Consider the following 18319-nt stretch of genomic DNA (forward strand, 5'->3'; position numbering starts at 1 on the left):
TATCTATCTATCAATCTATCAATCTATCTATCTATCTATCTATCTATCTATCTATCTATCTATCTATCTATCTATCTATCTATCTATCTATCTATCTATCTATCTATCTATCTATCTATCTATCTATCTATGTACACAATTGGAGCATCACTTATTTTTTCTTAGCTGAAAATAAATCCAGAAACATTTTCCTGTAGACAGAATTTAAGAAATAGTAGCCCAATGAATTGCTGAAGCATGAGATAGTATTCAAAACCACTGCGCATGTCAGCAGAACTGAGCTTAAGTTCTTTACTATCGCGATATTTAAACTAGGAAACACTAAGTGGTAGTATACTATCACAGTTATTCTGGGAACATTACACACCGAATGAAGAACATCGACGAACAGGACCATCTTAATCAGCCTTTTCTCCTGTCTAGTCAAATTGGAGTATTTAGTACTTGGTTTTGAGTCATCGTCGACATCTTTTCGGGATCGAACTGCAGATGATTTTTTTAGGACGACAGACATATAGATTGAGCATACAAAGATGATGAACTGTGGCGTCATGAACAGAAACAAACCAGCAGTGATGTCCATGATTGTGTCCAGTTGTCGTGTAGCCTCTGTAGATTTCATAGTGTAAAGCCATATTGGTGAACCGGAAATGATTGTTCCGTTTTCACTATTGGGGTAAAGTGGAACCCATTCCATTTTTTTAATCAAGTAAACCGGAAGTACTGCTGCGACGTGAACAGCATACACGCCAATAATCACCACCACACAGCGCCCCCTGGTGAATATTCGCTTCACGCTGAAGGGATAGACAACACAGAAGCATCTCTCGAGCGATATAATAGCCGTTATCCAGCAGGAGATTAAGTAGAATGCGTATATGGCCCATGTCAAAATAACATAGTTTAAGATCCAGAGGTCCACTGAGCTCCGTGGACATATCACACTGGCCAGGTAGGTGCAGGAGAAGGTCAGTTCCAAGGTCGCGATTGCGAAATCCGTGAAAGAAAGCGCGAAAAGCCCCACCGTCATGCTGTCTTTGAGAACCTGCTTGACGAAGATGATCATGTTGATGATGTTGGAGACGATTCCCGTCACTGAAAAAACACCTAACACAAAGATGTCGACCACAATAATAAAAATAGTCATTTTAGATTCAGAGATGTACATTGGGTCATCGATGACACTCAGCGAAAATGTGACTTGCGAGGTAGACATGCCTGTAAGGTGATCATGTATTGTAGCAACAAATGGAACTGAAGTGTTAACCACTTGAAAAGCCGTTCGAATTTTTTTTTCCTATAAGCAATTTTTTTTTTCTTGAGAGTTAAAGTTTATGTATCTATGAGATAAAATAGGTAAAATAATGTTGTTAGTTTAAAGAAATGGAAACTCAGTTTGACTAAACTTTTCCACCTAGCACTACTACAACAATAAAAATATCGATGTAAACACTCACACAAACACGCACGCACACACACAACCAGCATTTTTTTACTTAGACCTCTATGTGCTTCTCGGTCATTGAAAGTGATTCTATCAAAGGCAAAAGACAGGGAAGGAATGAAGAAACGCGGTAAACAGATCTTGTGTGGTGCCCCAACTGTCCAAGAGACATAGGGATAGGTGAAGGTGAAGTTAATTCTCACTGACGACAACTCACTTTGAAAACACTCTGACTGAATCTAGAATCAAGGAGTTTGAAAATCTTTCTTCTAGAAGGAATGTTTTAATTTGAATTTAACGATCAGGAACTACACACATTTTTTTTTATAGATTGTGTATTTCAAAGCTAATGTATTCCTTAAATCACAGAGAAGTTATGTTGGCTCGGACATGTCATCCGCATGCCAGATGTAATATATTCTAGAGACATCCCTTATGCTGAGCTTGCGGAGGAAGTCAGACCTAAGGGCCGCCCAAGACTAACCCAAAGTGATGTCTACAAGCAAGAAATGAGAACTGCAGGCTTTAATGTAGAAGGGAATAGCCCCAAGATCGGACAGCAAGGAGACAATGAGTGCTGGTACGTAATATAAAGCTCGTCGAGAGCAAAAGAAACGAAGCGGCAATTAGTCAGGAGAAAGAAAACGAAAGCTGCCATATCCGCTATCCCAATAGCAGTTGCATCCCTTGTACGAACTGTGTCTAACTTTGCCACTGCTGCTTGGACCTCATTCACCAATCGTAAACAAACAACATTTAGTCACGTGGTCATATTGATAAAAGAACGAAAAAAAACTGTCACGTGACAACCATCATGAATTAAACATTAGGTCGTAAATTATATAGAGGATATAGAGCACCACGTGGCTAAATGTTGTTTGTTTACGATTGGTGAATGAGGTCCATAGCTCCGTCTCATGAATTAACTAAAACTAGTGACTCATCAGAGCGCATTCCTTGTCTCCCGAGACAGAAGGAGCCACATATATATGCGTTCCACAAGTCGATTCAAGCCGGACTTAATTCGTCCACTATTTTCGTTCAGTTAGTTTTGTGTTTATTACTCCTGAATGCAAATTAAAATGATAGACAAATAAATGATGAAATGATTTCCTAATGTTTTGCTTGCTTGAACATTCATATTTTATATCTGTGACACATTATTGTTTGATTGAAAGTCTGATATAAATGTACATTTCGCGTGTTATCTTTTAATGGTTTATATGTGAAGCACAATTGTAAGATACATTTCCACAAGCACAGTTAAAATATATTATTAATATTTAAAAAAAAATATAATACAAGAATATTTAGAATTGGTCTTCACCTTTCTTATACTCCCTAAACTGAACACAATAAGCTTGTTTTTTTTTTTATATATGGTGAACAATCTGCTGTGTACAAATGAAAAAGTACATTGTAGAAATTGGTTAACCTTAGTAAAGTTAAAATTATACAATCTTTTACTGTTTTCTGTGCTGTAATATAACTGTGAAGCATTCGTCACATCTACTCGTCTTTGAGCTCTACATTTTTCTCTGATTTCATAGTCCAAATTTAATATGGTAATCATCTACATTATAACATTTAACAAAGTTGTACGATCTATCTATTAAAATCATAGATAGTTTTATAAAGAATTTTTGTCTTGACAATAACAATATTATAAAAAGATTAGCCAAGTTCTAAAAAAAAAAACAATTTCTTAAACATACACCGATGACATATTGATCTCAGCAACGTCTAGCCCATAGATATAATTATAGACACAAAATGTTATCAGGGATCAAGTATTACAGTTTATTAAAATAGAATTATAAGTGAGACTTTTCCTTGTATCTGAAATCTTGATCAAGATTACAAAGTCGTCCAAGAGTGTATTACTCAAAAGTTGCTATTAAAATGAGGATTAAATCGTTTGTTTCCTCCCGTGACAACAGATACTTACTGTTTGATACTAAATAGATAATCGGTAGAAACAAAAAAATGTTAGCTACAATTTATGGATCAATAATGAAACCTATAAAGTTTTAAGTAAACATCTAATAGCTCTAATATTATGATATGAGATCAAAGCAAAGGAAAAATCCATATACTTTCCTTGGAGTTCACCCTGTCTTTAGTTGGGGAAAGTAAAGGCGGTTGGGCGTTGTGCTTGCCACACGACACATGCTCGTTAACCGTGGGCCAAAGAAACAGATGACCTTAACATCGTCTGCCCTATAGATTGCAAGGTCTCAAAGGGGAACTTTACTTTTTACTACTTTTATACTTTCCTTATCAGCTTAGCTGACATAGAAGAGAGCACCTGGTTGCATGCGGCCTCAGAACGAGACAGCTGAAGGTCACTCACAAAGGCCGCGGGATACACATTTGAGACCAAAAGGAAATTCGCTGCCGAGGACAGAGGCAGACGGCGAAAAGAAAATCTAAATCGACCAACTGCGGACAATGGTTATGCTTGCCCTGAGTGTGGCAAAATATGTAGGTCACAGCTGGGGAAATACTGCATTACTCACTAATCTTATTATTAGCCTTATTATCAGCTTTGTTATTTTATGATAAATTAACAAGAAAATAGTACAATAGTGCGGGGTCATTTTTTTTTTGTCAGTGACCAAAGTTCCGCTTTAAGTGAGGCGACCTGATGCCATGCCATTGTCTCCGGGACGTACGTTCGATATCCCCACAGCGGGCATTGGGCACATCTTACATACTGGTATGTCCTTTCCTTTGATTGTCAAGCCTCCACGAGTTTGGCTGGAACTTATGCACTTTATATATGACCACTCGATTGGTCAATACACTTTCGGTGCCACTCTCTTTTTGTGTGTGTGGGTGGGGGGGGGGGGGGGCTAACAGTCTAGAAAGACTTTCGAGGTTTTGCTAGGGGCCTTCGTCGAGAGGTCGAGAGGACTTGAGAAATCAGGACTAGTCAACCAGACGTGATGGTACCGCGATGGTCCTCAATATAAATAGAAGGCATTGCAAAGGGAGACAATAGTATTTAAAGAGAGAAAGGATGTTGGATTCTACGAAAATGTCAGAGGCGGACTGGCTATATGGGCATTCGGGCAAATGACCAGTGGACCGGTGCCTAAATGGGCCAGTGGGACTGTGCAATGGGCCACTTTAAATGTCCCATACCCGACTCTTATCCACATATTCCAAACTAATGCGTTCTCTATATCACCATACCGTGCTTCTTTAAGTTATAATCCTCTATACACATTAAGAGAAATAACAAACAACACGGGACTTATATTTGTTTTACAGTCCTATTGATATCTAATAAAGGTTAACACACTCAAGTGAATCCAAAACAGTAATAGTTCTTGAGGTTATGGGGTAGTTCCATTTGCAGCAGTCTGTAGATCTAATGTCCCCAATGCAGTCATAAACGCTCAAATTCCTCTTAAGGCAAACAAATTGTGGGCCGGAGTGTATGGTAATGCCCTAGCCGATTACACCGAGTCCGCCTCTGGTGAGCGTGCGTGTAATCGATTACCTAAGTACATACCAAACTTACTGAAATCTCAAAATAGAACGAGGCATGTCAAACTACGTTTATGTCGTTAGGAAAGAAAATATAACAGCATAATGTATTCACATAATTGTAACCACAACAGAGATAAAGATTAGATATATATATACTTGAATTATCGACATTTTTTAATTAAGGAAAGATGTTTCTAATTAATTACCTATATGTTGTTTGTTACAAAGTCCGCAGATCAAGATCTGATTGTTTTCATAATTCATAAATTCTCTATCATCTATTTATGTTTTGACTGGATTGTTACAAATGCAAGTGAGCTTATAGCCCAACTCAATGTCTCAGACCGCGGCTTGTCAGATCATTTTCTTGTACACTTTGAAATGCGCCTATCAAAAGCAAAAAAGCCAAAGAAAAACGTGACTTCCCGTAAACTTAAAGCCATAGATATTGCCTCCTTCAAAATGGACGTGACCTCTTTGCTGTTGCAACAGAGCAACACAGACGTTCTCAGCAATTACAATTCTTGCTTGAAAAAGTTGCTGGACAGCCATGCACCTCTTGTCACTCGTACAGTCTCAGTTAGGCCATCTGCACCCTGGTTGACGGAAGACATAAAGACTGCCAAACTTATTCGCCGACGTGCCGAACGTACATTTCAAAAGACAGGTCTGACGATACATCGACAAATATACATACGAGAAAAAAACAAGGTTAACCGTATGATTAGAGACGCAAAAGCTAGTCATATTCGACAAATAATCGAAAATTCTGATTCTTCAAAGGAGCTATTCAGGATCACCGTTGAAATGTTAGGGGGAGCAAATAACGAACGTTTGCCGTCATCTATCCCAGTATCTGAACTTCCTGATTCCTTCAATAGATTCTTCATTGGGAAGATTGAGCAGATTAGAAATGACATGCCCTCCCTCTCATCACAGCTTGACCACTCTCCAATTTTTCAAAATACTCCTTTTTGCGAGTTTCAGCGTGTATCTGAAGATTATGTCAAAAGTACTATTTTAAAGATGCCAAATAAGTCATGTGACCTTGATCCCATTCCAACCTCCTTGCTCCTTGAATGTTTAGATGAGCTTGTACCTACAATTACCAACATTGTGAACTCTTCACTGACTTCAGGCATTGTACCACAGCAATTTAAGCATGCACTTGTCAGGCCCTTATTAAAGAAATCCAGTCTTGACCCGGAATGTCTAAAAAACTATCGCCCGGTATCAAATCTTTCCTTCCTGTCAAAGCTTCTGGAGCGCATCGTGTTAGCGCAAATTCTTTCTCATCTTGAACAGTATTGTCTCTTGGAAGAATTTCAATCTGCATATAGGAAGTGCCGTAGCACAGAGACAGCAGTGGTCAGGGTACTAAACGACTTACTTCACAATTCCGACAAAGGCCACATATCAATTCTTTCCATGCTGGACTTGTCCGCAGCCTTTGATACGCTAGACCATGAAATTATGATGGCCAGATTCTCTGCAACTTTTGGTTTAGCAGGAGTCGTCCTAAAGTGGCTTGGATCCTACCTGACGGAACGCACCCAAAGTGTCGTTGTTAGCGGGACGGAATCAACAAGCTTACTTTTGAAGTACGGAGTACCCCAAGGATCAGTTCTAGGCCCAGTACTGTTCACTATGTACACATATCCACTCAGCGGTGTCATACGGCCAACCGGCATCTTATACCATTTCTTTGCCGATGACTCACAGTTATACGATTCATCAGTACCCTCAGAGGTGTCGCATCTGGCAGAGAAAATCAGTAAGTACCGTTGCAATGGTGAGCGATTGGATGGTTGAAAATAAACTCAAGATGAACGAAGACAAGACAGAAATAATTAAGATTGGCACTAGGAACAATGTCTCAAAAGTTGAAAGCACAGATTCTCTCTTTATCACGAACTGCCATGTTCCTTTTGTCCATGTAGTGCGGAATCTTGGAGTTTTCTTCGACTCAACACTATCTTTCGACCCACAAATAAATCAGCTCTGCAAAGGTCTTTATCTGCAGCTGCGCAGATTAGGCCAGATCCGACCATATTTAACAACGGAGTCAACAAAAACGCTAGCTGTGGCATTCATACTCTCCCGCCTTGACTACTGCAACGCCGTGCTAGCAGGTATACCTGATGACAAAATAGCCAAGCTGCAACGTATAGAGAACAACGCAGCTCGAATAGTCCTTAAAAAAACTAGACAAGATTCTGCTACTACGCTCTTGCGCACGCTCCATTGGCTTCCCGTGAAAGCGAGAATCGATTACAAGGTCGCCACACTTTGTCATCAGTGTATATATAACAATGAGATGCCCTTGTACCTTAGCGAACTGATTACTCCATATGTCCCCCAGAGAGCCCTGCGCTCAATGGACTCAACGCTTTTAGTAGTGCCACGTTTCTCCCTCAAAAGCTACGGTCTGCGTGCTTTTTCAGTTCACGGACCAAAGGTTTGGAACTCACTCCCCATTGATCTCAGACAGACAACATGCTATACCACTTTTAAGAAGAACATTAAGACCTACTTGTTTAAAACTTTTTTAGATTAACTGTTATTTTAGCTCTTGTGTTTTTGTTTGTAATGTTCTTACAGCGCCTTGAGCCTACATTTTGTTTGTTAACAGCGCTTTATAAATAAAATTATTATTATTATTATTATTAATCACTATTTTAATTACTAATTAAGTATGGATTAATCATATTTCAAAATTTTATTTTAATTCTTTATACTTTAATATTTGTGAAATGTGAGAACTTATAAAGAAAAAAGCCCAGAAAAGAGGCATATAAAGCCCCCAAAAAGAGGCAAAGAAAAGAGGCCTAAGTCCCAAGGATTCCTATGATGACAAAGCTAAAATTGAATAGCGCAAATTCTGAGGTTTCCTTTTAAAGAAAAATGTTTCTTAGAACCGTTGGGCTTCCATGGAAACTAGAAACAGTTCCTTTCAAAATAATTCCAATACCAAGGACTTCGTTCGTGTACGTACCTGTGTCTACAACAGAAGACAATAGACAACCTGATGATCGTCAAGTTGGAACAATGTCTGGACGAGGTTTACCTTAATTGCTACAAAAGCATGGAACTTAATGATTGTTTCTAATGTGTTTTTTGGCAATGTAATCCTCTACTGCAGTGATGCCCAACCTAATTCGACCTGCGGGCCATTTTTATTTCCAACACACGTGTCGCGGGCCACATGACATAAAAGGTTCAAAAATGAAATGAAATCAACCTGAAACCATTTGATTAGGACAATAATTAATGAGACATTGGAAGTTTAATTTTTTTTTTTTTACGCTTCGGATAGTGGTTTCATTTCTCTATTTAAAATGTGAGAAACATTGTAGTTAGCTTTTTTTTTTTTGTGTAAATATTCTCATCAATCCTCCAATCTCTAGGCGTAGTTTAACAATCTTTTATTTGCGGCTAAAATAAAAAAAAATGCCGTCATATTTGTTTTCTAAGGCCTTTATACATGTTTTTTTCTTTTTTACAAACTAAATATGTTGGCTCATGTTCCACTAAAGTAGATTCTACATTCAGAGCCCCATTACAGAAACGCACATGTGTTAAAGGTTAATAGTGAGGGCCTTAAGTAGAAAAAAAAATGCATTTTCAACCCCTACTTTGTTCTGACGTTTCGGCGGGCCGGATAGAACCACGTCGCGGGCCGGATGTGGCCCGCGTACCGTAATTTGGGCATCACTGCTCTACTTAATACAAAAAATTATTCACGACAAAGAACAGTGCAGCAATGCAGAATGTATGAGACATTCAATTATGATGAATGCGCCCACACAAGACTTTTGTTTTTTCGTTATGTTTGGTCTCTAGTCTGTTCTACTGATGTAACTATAGAGAATAATGCTTTAAAAGTAAATTTCTAAAACCTGTTGTACGGTCTGGGCGAGGATCCGTTAGTATGTTTTTTTTATTTATTTATTTTTTGTTTTGTTACCAAAATCGGCTGGTTTTTTAATTATTTCAGACACAAAAAAATCTTTCTATTTAATCAATCCAAAAATTATTAGCATAAATTATAAGCCCATGAATTTGTTGAGACACATATACTTTCTTTTCCATTTGATGGTTTTTTATAAATATGCTTAATATACAGCTACGGTTTATACAGAAGTCCTCCAGCATGGTGTGGTGCAATTTCAAAGAAAAATAACCCTAGAATTTCAATTCACTTATTCTGCGATGGATTATCTGCCTATAGTTTGAATACCTTCATCAGTTCTAAGCTAATTATGTTAGTTTCGAGATCTAAATGTTCTTAACAAAATTTTCTAAAAAATGGTAGGCCTATCGTGTCTTCGATTCTATCTTGTTTTGGAGATCTAGCACTTGTAAATAATAAAGGTATACGTTTCAAAGTGGTCATATTGCAACATTGTCTTCTATATGTCTAAATAGCCTAGTCTACATTACACGTCACAGGCTTTTATCAAATTAGATCAATTATTAAATCACGATAGCTGAGTGACTAATACAACAATACTTATCTTTCAAACTCGAAGATGACCTCTGTAGTTATCTTATTTATAAAAGCTATTTTAGCAATATTAGCCTTTATTTCTTCTAGAGCTAGGATAAAGTAACATTATAAGAAACTTATGAATAAGTACATGTACTTACAAATGTGATATACCTCATCGCAATATGGAAGGCACCTTGGTCTAGTGATAAATCGCTTCTTTTCATAACCGAGGAGCGCCGGGTTCGAATCCTTGTAAAAACTGGGATTTTTTTTTTTTTTTTTTTTTGGGGGGGGGGGATTTTTAGGGCGCCTCTGAGTTCAACCAACCCGAATGGGTACCTCCCATTTGTTGGCAGTTGGTTGATGTGCTTGCCATATGACACCCTCGTTAGCCGTACACAGAATACAGAATACATGTATTCTAATATGTCATTCACAAACACAAGAGGAATTGTTTACTTCCTTGGTGTGCGCAATCCATTTCCAATACTGAAAGTCTATGCTACTAGGCGAAGTAACTGACAGACAGATTGGGTTGATATCTCCTCAGCTATAGTAAGAAATTAACCAGAGAATTCCCGAATTGAAAAAAATTAAAATAAATGAGTGTGTTTAAGTGCTTTATTTCATTATGTTGCTAAACATTATAAATCTATATACATGTCTTCATCCTGCATACACTTTATAACTAACATTTATTAAGTCATTCAATGTAAAAGGTAAAAAAACAAAAATCACAATTCTTAACACAATTATTCCGTTTAGACCTAAAGTACTTATATTATTAACACCATAAAGATATCAGTTTTACTAAATGGACTCTTAAAATAACGACATAAATTTATCATTAAAATACACAGCTAAGTTAACCCTTAAAGATTTACAATTAAACTAGTCGACCCACGGCGTAGCATACGCCGTTATTTTGCAGGGCCGGCTTAGGCACCTATGTGAACGCAGTGTGCCCCGCACTTTCAAAGGACCTGCGCTAATTCTAGGTGTAAATTATTAAATCAAACCATTTTATAACTTATAACAAAATATACGAAGAATTGTTGGAAATATCCAGAAATTATTAAAATCTTTTCAAAACTAAAAAAAAAAATTGCAGAAATAAGAGAGTGATCTTTCCTTTACTTCTTCTTCTCGTCCAAACTCTTGAGGGAAGAAGAGAATTATATATATAAAATAATATGAACTATATTTATCCTCAAAATTCTGAGCTACTATGACACAGATGCTCGCTTTTTGCAAAAAAGTCTGGATTTACACCATATGTATATGTAATAATGTGTAAGCCTTCAATCATGGGCGCCCGCAGGTTTTTTTTTTACAGAGGGGTGCAAGCTGAAACCTAAGGCTCAAATTCATAGCTTCAACTTTATTACAGAGAATATTAAAGTAAAGATATGTTGCCCCCTTACCTATGTGATATTAAGTTCACTGTAAAAACGTGTTTTATGTAATAAAAAAATCTAACATGTGAACAAACTATCTACTGTACACGTTGGTTAAGTTTATCCGTGTGGCCCGTGCATCCCAACGGTTGATCAAACAAAAAAAAATGCACAAGCTGCGAAAACTGTGAAAAACTTTACTATTGAATTACTTCTCTCCGGGTTACATTAGTTCGAGGAACACATATTCAGCCCTCGCGAAATATTAGGTTCCCGCGGAACACAGTTTGGGAAACACTTATCTACGGGGTAACAAATTTTGGGCGACCCTGTATTTTCTCAGTTTTTATAAGACATGCAAGAGATTATTGAATACTTGGTTAAATTCAAAATAACTGACTTGTACAAATAAAACACAAAATTTGATTACGTCATAATTAATCATTTTGCAGTTCCGCGCTTTTCAAATAGCTGGCATGAATTTGATGCCAACTTTACAAAGACCTGATCCAGTACGGCCTGGATACATCGTGATCACCCCGTTAGTAGCCAGGTATAGGTCATGGTTGACTGGCCCTTCACTCTCTACTTGGCCATTCAGAGCAAACCAGCCTGGGTTGCTGTAGTAGTTGACCTTTGTGGCGTCACCATCACCTATCCAAACCACGTGCTCGTCTCCAACCAATAGAGTCAACCTTGTCCTGAAAAAAAAAAGTCCCCATTTTTTCTTATTTAACCGGAGCACTAGTTTTTTTTTTACTTTAATAATCTACATAACTAGAAAGTATTAATAAAGTTAAAGCTATGACCAGGGTCATAGGCCGAGACTTGCCCCCCCCCCCCCTGCAAAAAATCCATAGTCTTATTTTACATTCCAACCTTCCTTTTAAAGGAAAAAAAATGGATTTTGTACAATAAAATTTGCTAGATGTGTGAATTACGTAAATAATTTCTGTCAAGGAGTGTATGTACTTTTTTTTCTTCTGTTGTAACCTTGAGAAAAGATGGGCGGATGTTTTGGTTGTGTAAGCTGAGTACATTCTCTTGAAACCGAGGGTTTGTCTGTCGTAGTTTAAGTCAACAAATAGTGGTGCGAACGTTGAAGAAAAGAGATCCCGACAGACGTTTGAGGAATAAAACGTGTATTTTTAGTGAGTTAGTTCTTTTAATATCATTACAAAGCTTATATCAACATACTCTGCCTGTCTGTCTGTCAGTAAAATTTTCGTACATTTTTTTTTCTAGGATCAAGCTTTAATTACATATATATTTATTTATTTTAATTAACAAAACATTAATCAACAAAAAAAAAAAAAAAAAAAAATAGAAAATCAATTGGTGGAACTTAATTTTTTTTTATTAAGGAAAAGGGAGCTAAACCCAGCAACATTGAGATACATTGCAGTGATTTAGGGGTTCTTCCACTTTGATAAGACGTATTTGTCCTACTTACTTTGCAGGATTTGTTGTCGTAAACGCTTTGCCACTGGGCCCAAAGTCGCTCAACCAGCCCGTTAAATTTCCATACAGCTGGAGCTCTGCGTCTCTTCCTTGGGACATGGCGTCACCAGCTAAATATGAGAACATACTAACACAATTAAAATCACGTGATACATCTTTGAATAATAAACACAAACACGAATATAGCTCGTCCACAGCTGTTATCACCAATAGGCTCCGGCGTATAGCAGAAGTTAGTGAGCCGATACTTTATGGAAATACGCCTTCCTTTCTGGAACATGAACCTGATGCCCCGCTCTCTTGTGATTTTTTAGTTCGGGAACTGGCCTGTGAGAGGAGACCGACTCTTTGGTTTAATAGCTGAAAGACGTCCAACAAAGGGCAGAGAGTTAAAGAGGGATGTGAAGAGACCAGACCGAAAAGATGCATGATGTCATATCAAGCGAGACCAATTGTTATAGAAGGCTTGAACACTGATCCGCAACGTCACAACCTGTGGGCAGGTTAGACCAATAGCATGTTGCCACGTCACAGGTCCGTACGACGTGGCGACGAGCTATCGGTCTAAACTACCCACAGTTTGTGACGTTGCAGTTCTGAGTTAAGGCCTTCTATAAGTAAATGGTCTCGGATCAAGCCGCCTTAGTCATGTTCAAAGTTGCGTGTTTATTGGTGATTCAGAGAAAGCTGTGTCACACGATGCCGACTCTGTAGAGAGGATGATGAGAGAATAGACGCGTCTTGCATGATAAGGGTCAAGGATACTCAAAATAGAGGCTGCTGGTACATGTTTAGGTTACTACTTCTACGGGAACAGGTACAGCAAACTGCTTCCTCCCTTTTATGTACTGGCACTCTACTGGATTCGTCACCGCATGCCAGTCGTTACAAATAGTATGTACATTAAGGTATGAGCAAGAACATTGTAATGTTTTGTTTTTTGTTTAAATGACAAAGTTCTTGTGGACCAAATTTTGTATTCCATTTTAGATATTTGGATGTTCTGAAGCCAAACTATTTATTTTATTTATGCTAACAGTAAACAATAATAAAAAGATCTATTTCAAAATAATTTTTAAAATATGCATATCAAGTTCTTTAAAATACTTTAATTTGTTCTTCTCATGTCTCGCGATTTAGCTTTAACGATTTTTTTCCCAACTCTTTTCATAAATATTAGAATCAAAACTTATACTAAATATATAGTCATAACAATAAAAACTAGAACAAATCAGATATTAAATAAAAAGAAATTACCGTATCCATTGTTGGTCTCTGAGTCTCCCAGGTTGAAAACCCAGCCTTGAGGGTTGTCAAAAAACAAATCAAACAACAATCGCTTCCTATCTGGATCATCTTTCGACACGGTCAGCTTTAGTACACCTGAACACCAATGAATATTACAATGCTTTAGTTTTTGATAATATTTATATTTTGCTAGTAAATGGAGAAACAATTTGATATAGCAGCGTTTCATACATGGCGGAATAACTATAAATAGATAGCTTTTTGGTAAATCCGATATACGAAATAAAGGAAGTGTATGATTAATTTGTCGCTAAAAAAAGCGGACAATTTGTCAAAAAGCTATATATTTTTTACAAATAAATACTTTTACAAATTTTTCAAAAGACATATGTTATAGTGCACTCATAGATGATGAGAATGTCGTCTGTGCACTTCAGAGTTGCGTCTTAACCTAGGCATCCAAGCTCGTGGAACGTTTTGTAGGGCCAATTGTGAGGTCTGGTTCCGAGCTCTTCCCAAGCGCGTTTTCAAATACATCAATACAGTTTATGTCAAGTCGACAATGTTGAAGCTCTATTCATCTAAAGCTTCAAACGCAGTCATCCTTGACATTTAAGTCTGGACTTTTGGAGCGTCTTATTTATGATCATATGTGACACTCACATTTTGCACTTTTTTAGTGACCACAATGTATTAAAGTTTAACTCTTTGACTTAAAATTTATATAAAAATGATAGTAATAATAATAATTATAATTATTGTCCGTAAGGAAATTTGTCTTACAATTTGTGCATGACACCAAACAAAACATTATAACTATAAACAACTAAATGTACATTCACACCAGACTCACTCATAATTAACATGTAAAAAGTTTATATCAGATTGTTCTTATTTAATGATTTGATTGCCAGAGAACAAACGAGTTTTAGTGTCTTTTTGTATTTGCTATCGGTGTCTTGTATCTCTTGTGTGGTAATTAAGGAGATTTGATGCAAAGATGAACTGTTACTCGTTGAAATAGTGTTAAAATTAGTTAATTGGTAACAGTGACATTCAATTATTTAGCTCCCGTGACACTTGTTTTATAGGAAAAATCTCCAATAAAAAAAAAATAACAGTTATGTTTGGACTTTGCGGTAAAAAAAATCAACTAGTTTGGCTTTGTTTTGTAGCTTGTTCTGTCAGAGTGTAGACATATGTAAATAGTGAAATACATTTGACATGTCGGGGAAAGCCACTTAATTTTTTTCACCTTTTTAGAAACAAATGTAATACAGATCTATTTAATAGCAAGATTTTATTGTTTTTTTTTGTTTTTTTTATATTTAGGACTTTCAATAAAGATAAACAGTGCTTCTCTATCTTTAAAATAGAGTTTAATTATATGAATACTCAAATTATTCCAATAACAGATTAGTGTTGGACACATTCAGTCTTAGAACGATTCATCTCGTACAACGAATATGAGATGAATGCCTGGGCATTAGTTATAGTCGGAACGATGTCGCCCACACACCAGTTCCCCCCCCCCCACCTCCTCTTCACGCAGCTGATATGAAAGCAAATGTCCTATACCATGGAGCCAGTAGCGTCGCTGATTCTGCCAGGTTGTGTGCCCGCAAACAGCCTAAGGGTCACAAGCTTCAGATTTTTTTCCTTTAGAGTATTGAGATATATTGCTGTAACTGTGGCGTTCCACCCCTTAGATAAGTCTTTTAAAAGTGTTTTTTTTTTTTTTTCAATATATTGCTGTTTTCTTAAAAATTCTTTTTCTCTAATACAGCTAAAATTATATCAGCTGATCTTAGTTTCAAAATTCAGCTCGCCAAAGGTTAACCTTTTATGCTCGGCGACCTTTTTTTACAATCCCTCAATCTGCCGCGACCCCCTCCCCCACCCCCACCACACACGCATACAGCAATAGAAGAATAGTTAATAACAATCCATATTTTCGATGGTCTTAGGCGACCCCTGGCAAATCGTCAAAAGACCGCCAAGGGGGGTCGCGACCCACAGGTTGAGAACCCCTGGGCTAGGCCATTATTTGCTTAAACATCTACCATCCACATCCCTTCCCCCCAACACCCAAACAAACAGTGCACACCTCTCTTAGCCAGCTAAGGAGTAGAGGAGTGCGTTAAACACCTGCGTAGAGGTCCGGGAGGGTTTTAAGGATTTCATGAGGAAAAAGAAAAACTCAAAATTTTTTACATTTTTCATTTGCCTATACTATAATAAATATATATTATATATATAAAGACCTTCCTTCAGGGAACAGTACCAGGAACAAGAAGAAGAGGCAGACAGAGAAAGAGATGGGAGTACATTAAAGAATGGACGGGCCTGCCATTGAAAGGGGTTCTAACTAAGGCAAAAGACAGTGAGGAATGGAGAAAGGCGGTCGACGAGTCTTGCTTTGTACCCCAACGGTCCAACAGACTTTTTATAATATTTTCATTTTAATTTTTATTATTATTCAAACAAAGAACAATAATATTAATGTGGCTTGTCATCGAGTCCAAAGATTAATGAGGAATGCAGTATTTCCCTGGGCTACGTAGTCCCAGCTGCGACCTACATATTTTAGCACATCTAGCACAGGCATAACCATTGCCCGCCGAAGGTCGATGAACGACTAAAATGAAACTACATATTTTTTTTGTTCCTTAAAAAGTGAACTGGCCTACCTTGCGCTTTCATCCCCCTTTTCTAAAGTTTGATAACGTCGCATCCCCCCCTTTCCACAAACTTATAGGACGTTGTGACTCTTCTCGGGGTGAACCGCTTCAGTTTGAGAAACGTTGACCTAGGCGTGATGGATATAATCAAATTGCCAAGTACTCACGTTCTTGCAATACTCATCTTATCTTATCTTATCTTATCTTATCTTATCTTATCTTATCTTATATATTACAGACGTTTCTTTAAAAAAAAAGATGATTACGTCTTACGCGTCATGCATTCAGTCATTCATATTAACCGATGACCTAAATTCTGCCAAGTCACTGGTTTTCCTGGCTGGTTCAGGCAACCCATTCCATGCTCCAATAGCGCTAGGGAAGAAAGTGCATTTGTACAAAATTTGTCCTAGCATATGGAACGAGGATTTCACTTGCTTACCTCTGGTACTACATCCGGTTCCCACAAAGTCATTATAGATCGAAATATCAGGTGCAGTTCTGATCACATTGTTTGTGAAATCAAACCAGGCGTCGTAATTGTCTCCATCTTATAAAGAAAAGTTTACTTTTATATGCAGTGACATATTAAACAAATCAAAAACTTTTCAAAATTATAAATGCAATTAAAATGTAATGCAATGTAAATACATTTAAGTTAATTTTAGAATTCAAGTGCCAAGCATGTGTATGTGTTTCGTGTGTGAATGTTGTTCGAATTTTTTCATCCATATAGTTTTTGTAAAGTATCTACGCTGATGTTGTCAATTGTAGACAAACTGAATTTCCATTTGATTGAATAAATAAAATTATCTTATCTCATTTTATATTATCTTATAGATAGATAAAATACTATAATTAGAAACGGGTTCATATAATTACCATCAAATCTTTGCAATTTGGGATATCCGTTAGCCTCCGATGAAGGAACCTACAAATTAATTACGACATTATTCTTAGCAGTGGAATCGTCAATAAATAACCAAAAATTATAATATAATAATGACGTATTTTAATTTTAAAAATAAAAAAAAAATACGGATTACTTTGTAAGAAAAAAAGTTAGATTTGTTTTACCATTGTAACGAATAAAGACACCAGAAACATGTCGATTATAAGTGCAGCCATCTCTCTGGGGTAAGACAGTAACCAGACTCCGTTTTACTTTAAAGATTTCTTCACGACACGCATTTTTATAGAGCGATCCAGATCAAAACATGTTTTGGATGAGAAAAATGGCGAAAAAAAAGTTTTAAAAAAAATATTTTCTGTATAGACTTCTAACGATACTCGCTTCTATCCCCCCCCCCCCACCCCACTGTTCCCCTATTTCCTATTTTACTTCCTGCCTGCAGACCCAAATATTGTATAAGCACAAACAATTTTTTTCCTTCCAATGTCTAATGCCTTAGTTCTAAAAGCCAGATTTGTTTTTTTTATTCCTATCAGAAATATATAGAAAACGCGGTGGCTAAGCGGTAAAGTGCTTGGCTTCTGAACTGGGTCACGGGTTCGAATCCTGATGAGACTGGGATTTTTAATTTCCGGATCTCTGGGCGGCTCTGAGTCCACCCAGCTCTAATGGGTACCAGACATAATTTGGGAAAAGTATTGGCGGTTGGTTGTTGTGCTGGCCACATGACACCCTCATTAACCGTAGGCCACATAAACAGATGAACTTTACATCATCTGCTCTATAGCTCACAAGGTCTTAAAGGAGAACTTTACTTTAATTTATGAGACATATATATTTCTGATAAATTAATATGTGTATATATGTTGCATATTATTGCAAATATTATTAATAATAATAATAATAGCATTTATATAGCGCTACTTTCATGCTTATAGCATGCTCAGAACGCTTTTGGTCCAATCTCATTTGTGAACCAGTGGGCGGAGGGTTACCTGGGAAAAGGTTTTCCGTGCTGCCTTTAGGCGCTCAGTAAACTGCAGTAAACACAACTACTCGAGTCGTTACCGACGGAGCACACAAAAATTTAAACGGTCTTTTCATCTCAAGGGTACGCTAAAAAAGAAACAGGATCTGGAATGGAAGGTAAACTTCAAAATAAAAAAAAATTCTTTACAGCTACAT

The 18319-nt window shown here is 37.1% G+C and overlaps 1 protein-coding gene across 1 annotated transcript; it reads right to left on the reverse strand.

Moving 5' to 3' along the window:
* Window positions 1-10037: 10037 nt before the first annotated feature.
* LOC106059962 (uncharacterized) lies at window positions 10038-17459 on the reverse strand. Its single transcript, XM_056042000.1, has 6 exons — window positions 17299-17459; window positions 17104-17152; window positions 16664-16771; window positions 13550-13675; window positions 12285-12402; window positions 10038-11532 (listed from the first exon to the last, which is right to left on the reverse strand). The coding sequence occupies exons 1-6, from the start codon at window positions 17347-17349 to the stop codon at window positions 11295-11297; spliced, it is 690 nt and encodes a 229-aa protein (XP_055897975.1). The 5' UTR covers window positions 17350-17459; the 3' UTR covers window positions 10038-11294.
* Window positions 17460-18319: the final 860 nt, after the last annotated feature.

Source organism: Biomphalaria glabrata, chromosome 9 (genome assembly GCF_947242115.1).
Source record: "Biomphalaria glabrata chromosome 9, xgBioGlab47.1, whole genome shotgun sequence".
Lineage (NCBI taxonomy): Eukaryota > Metazoa > Mollusca > Gastropoda > Planorbidae > Biomphalaria > Biomphalaria glabrata.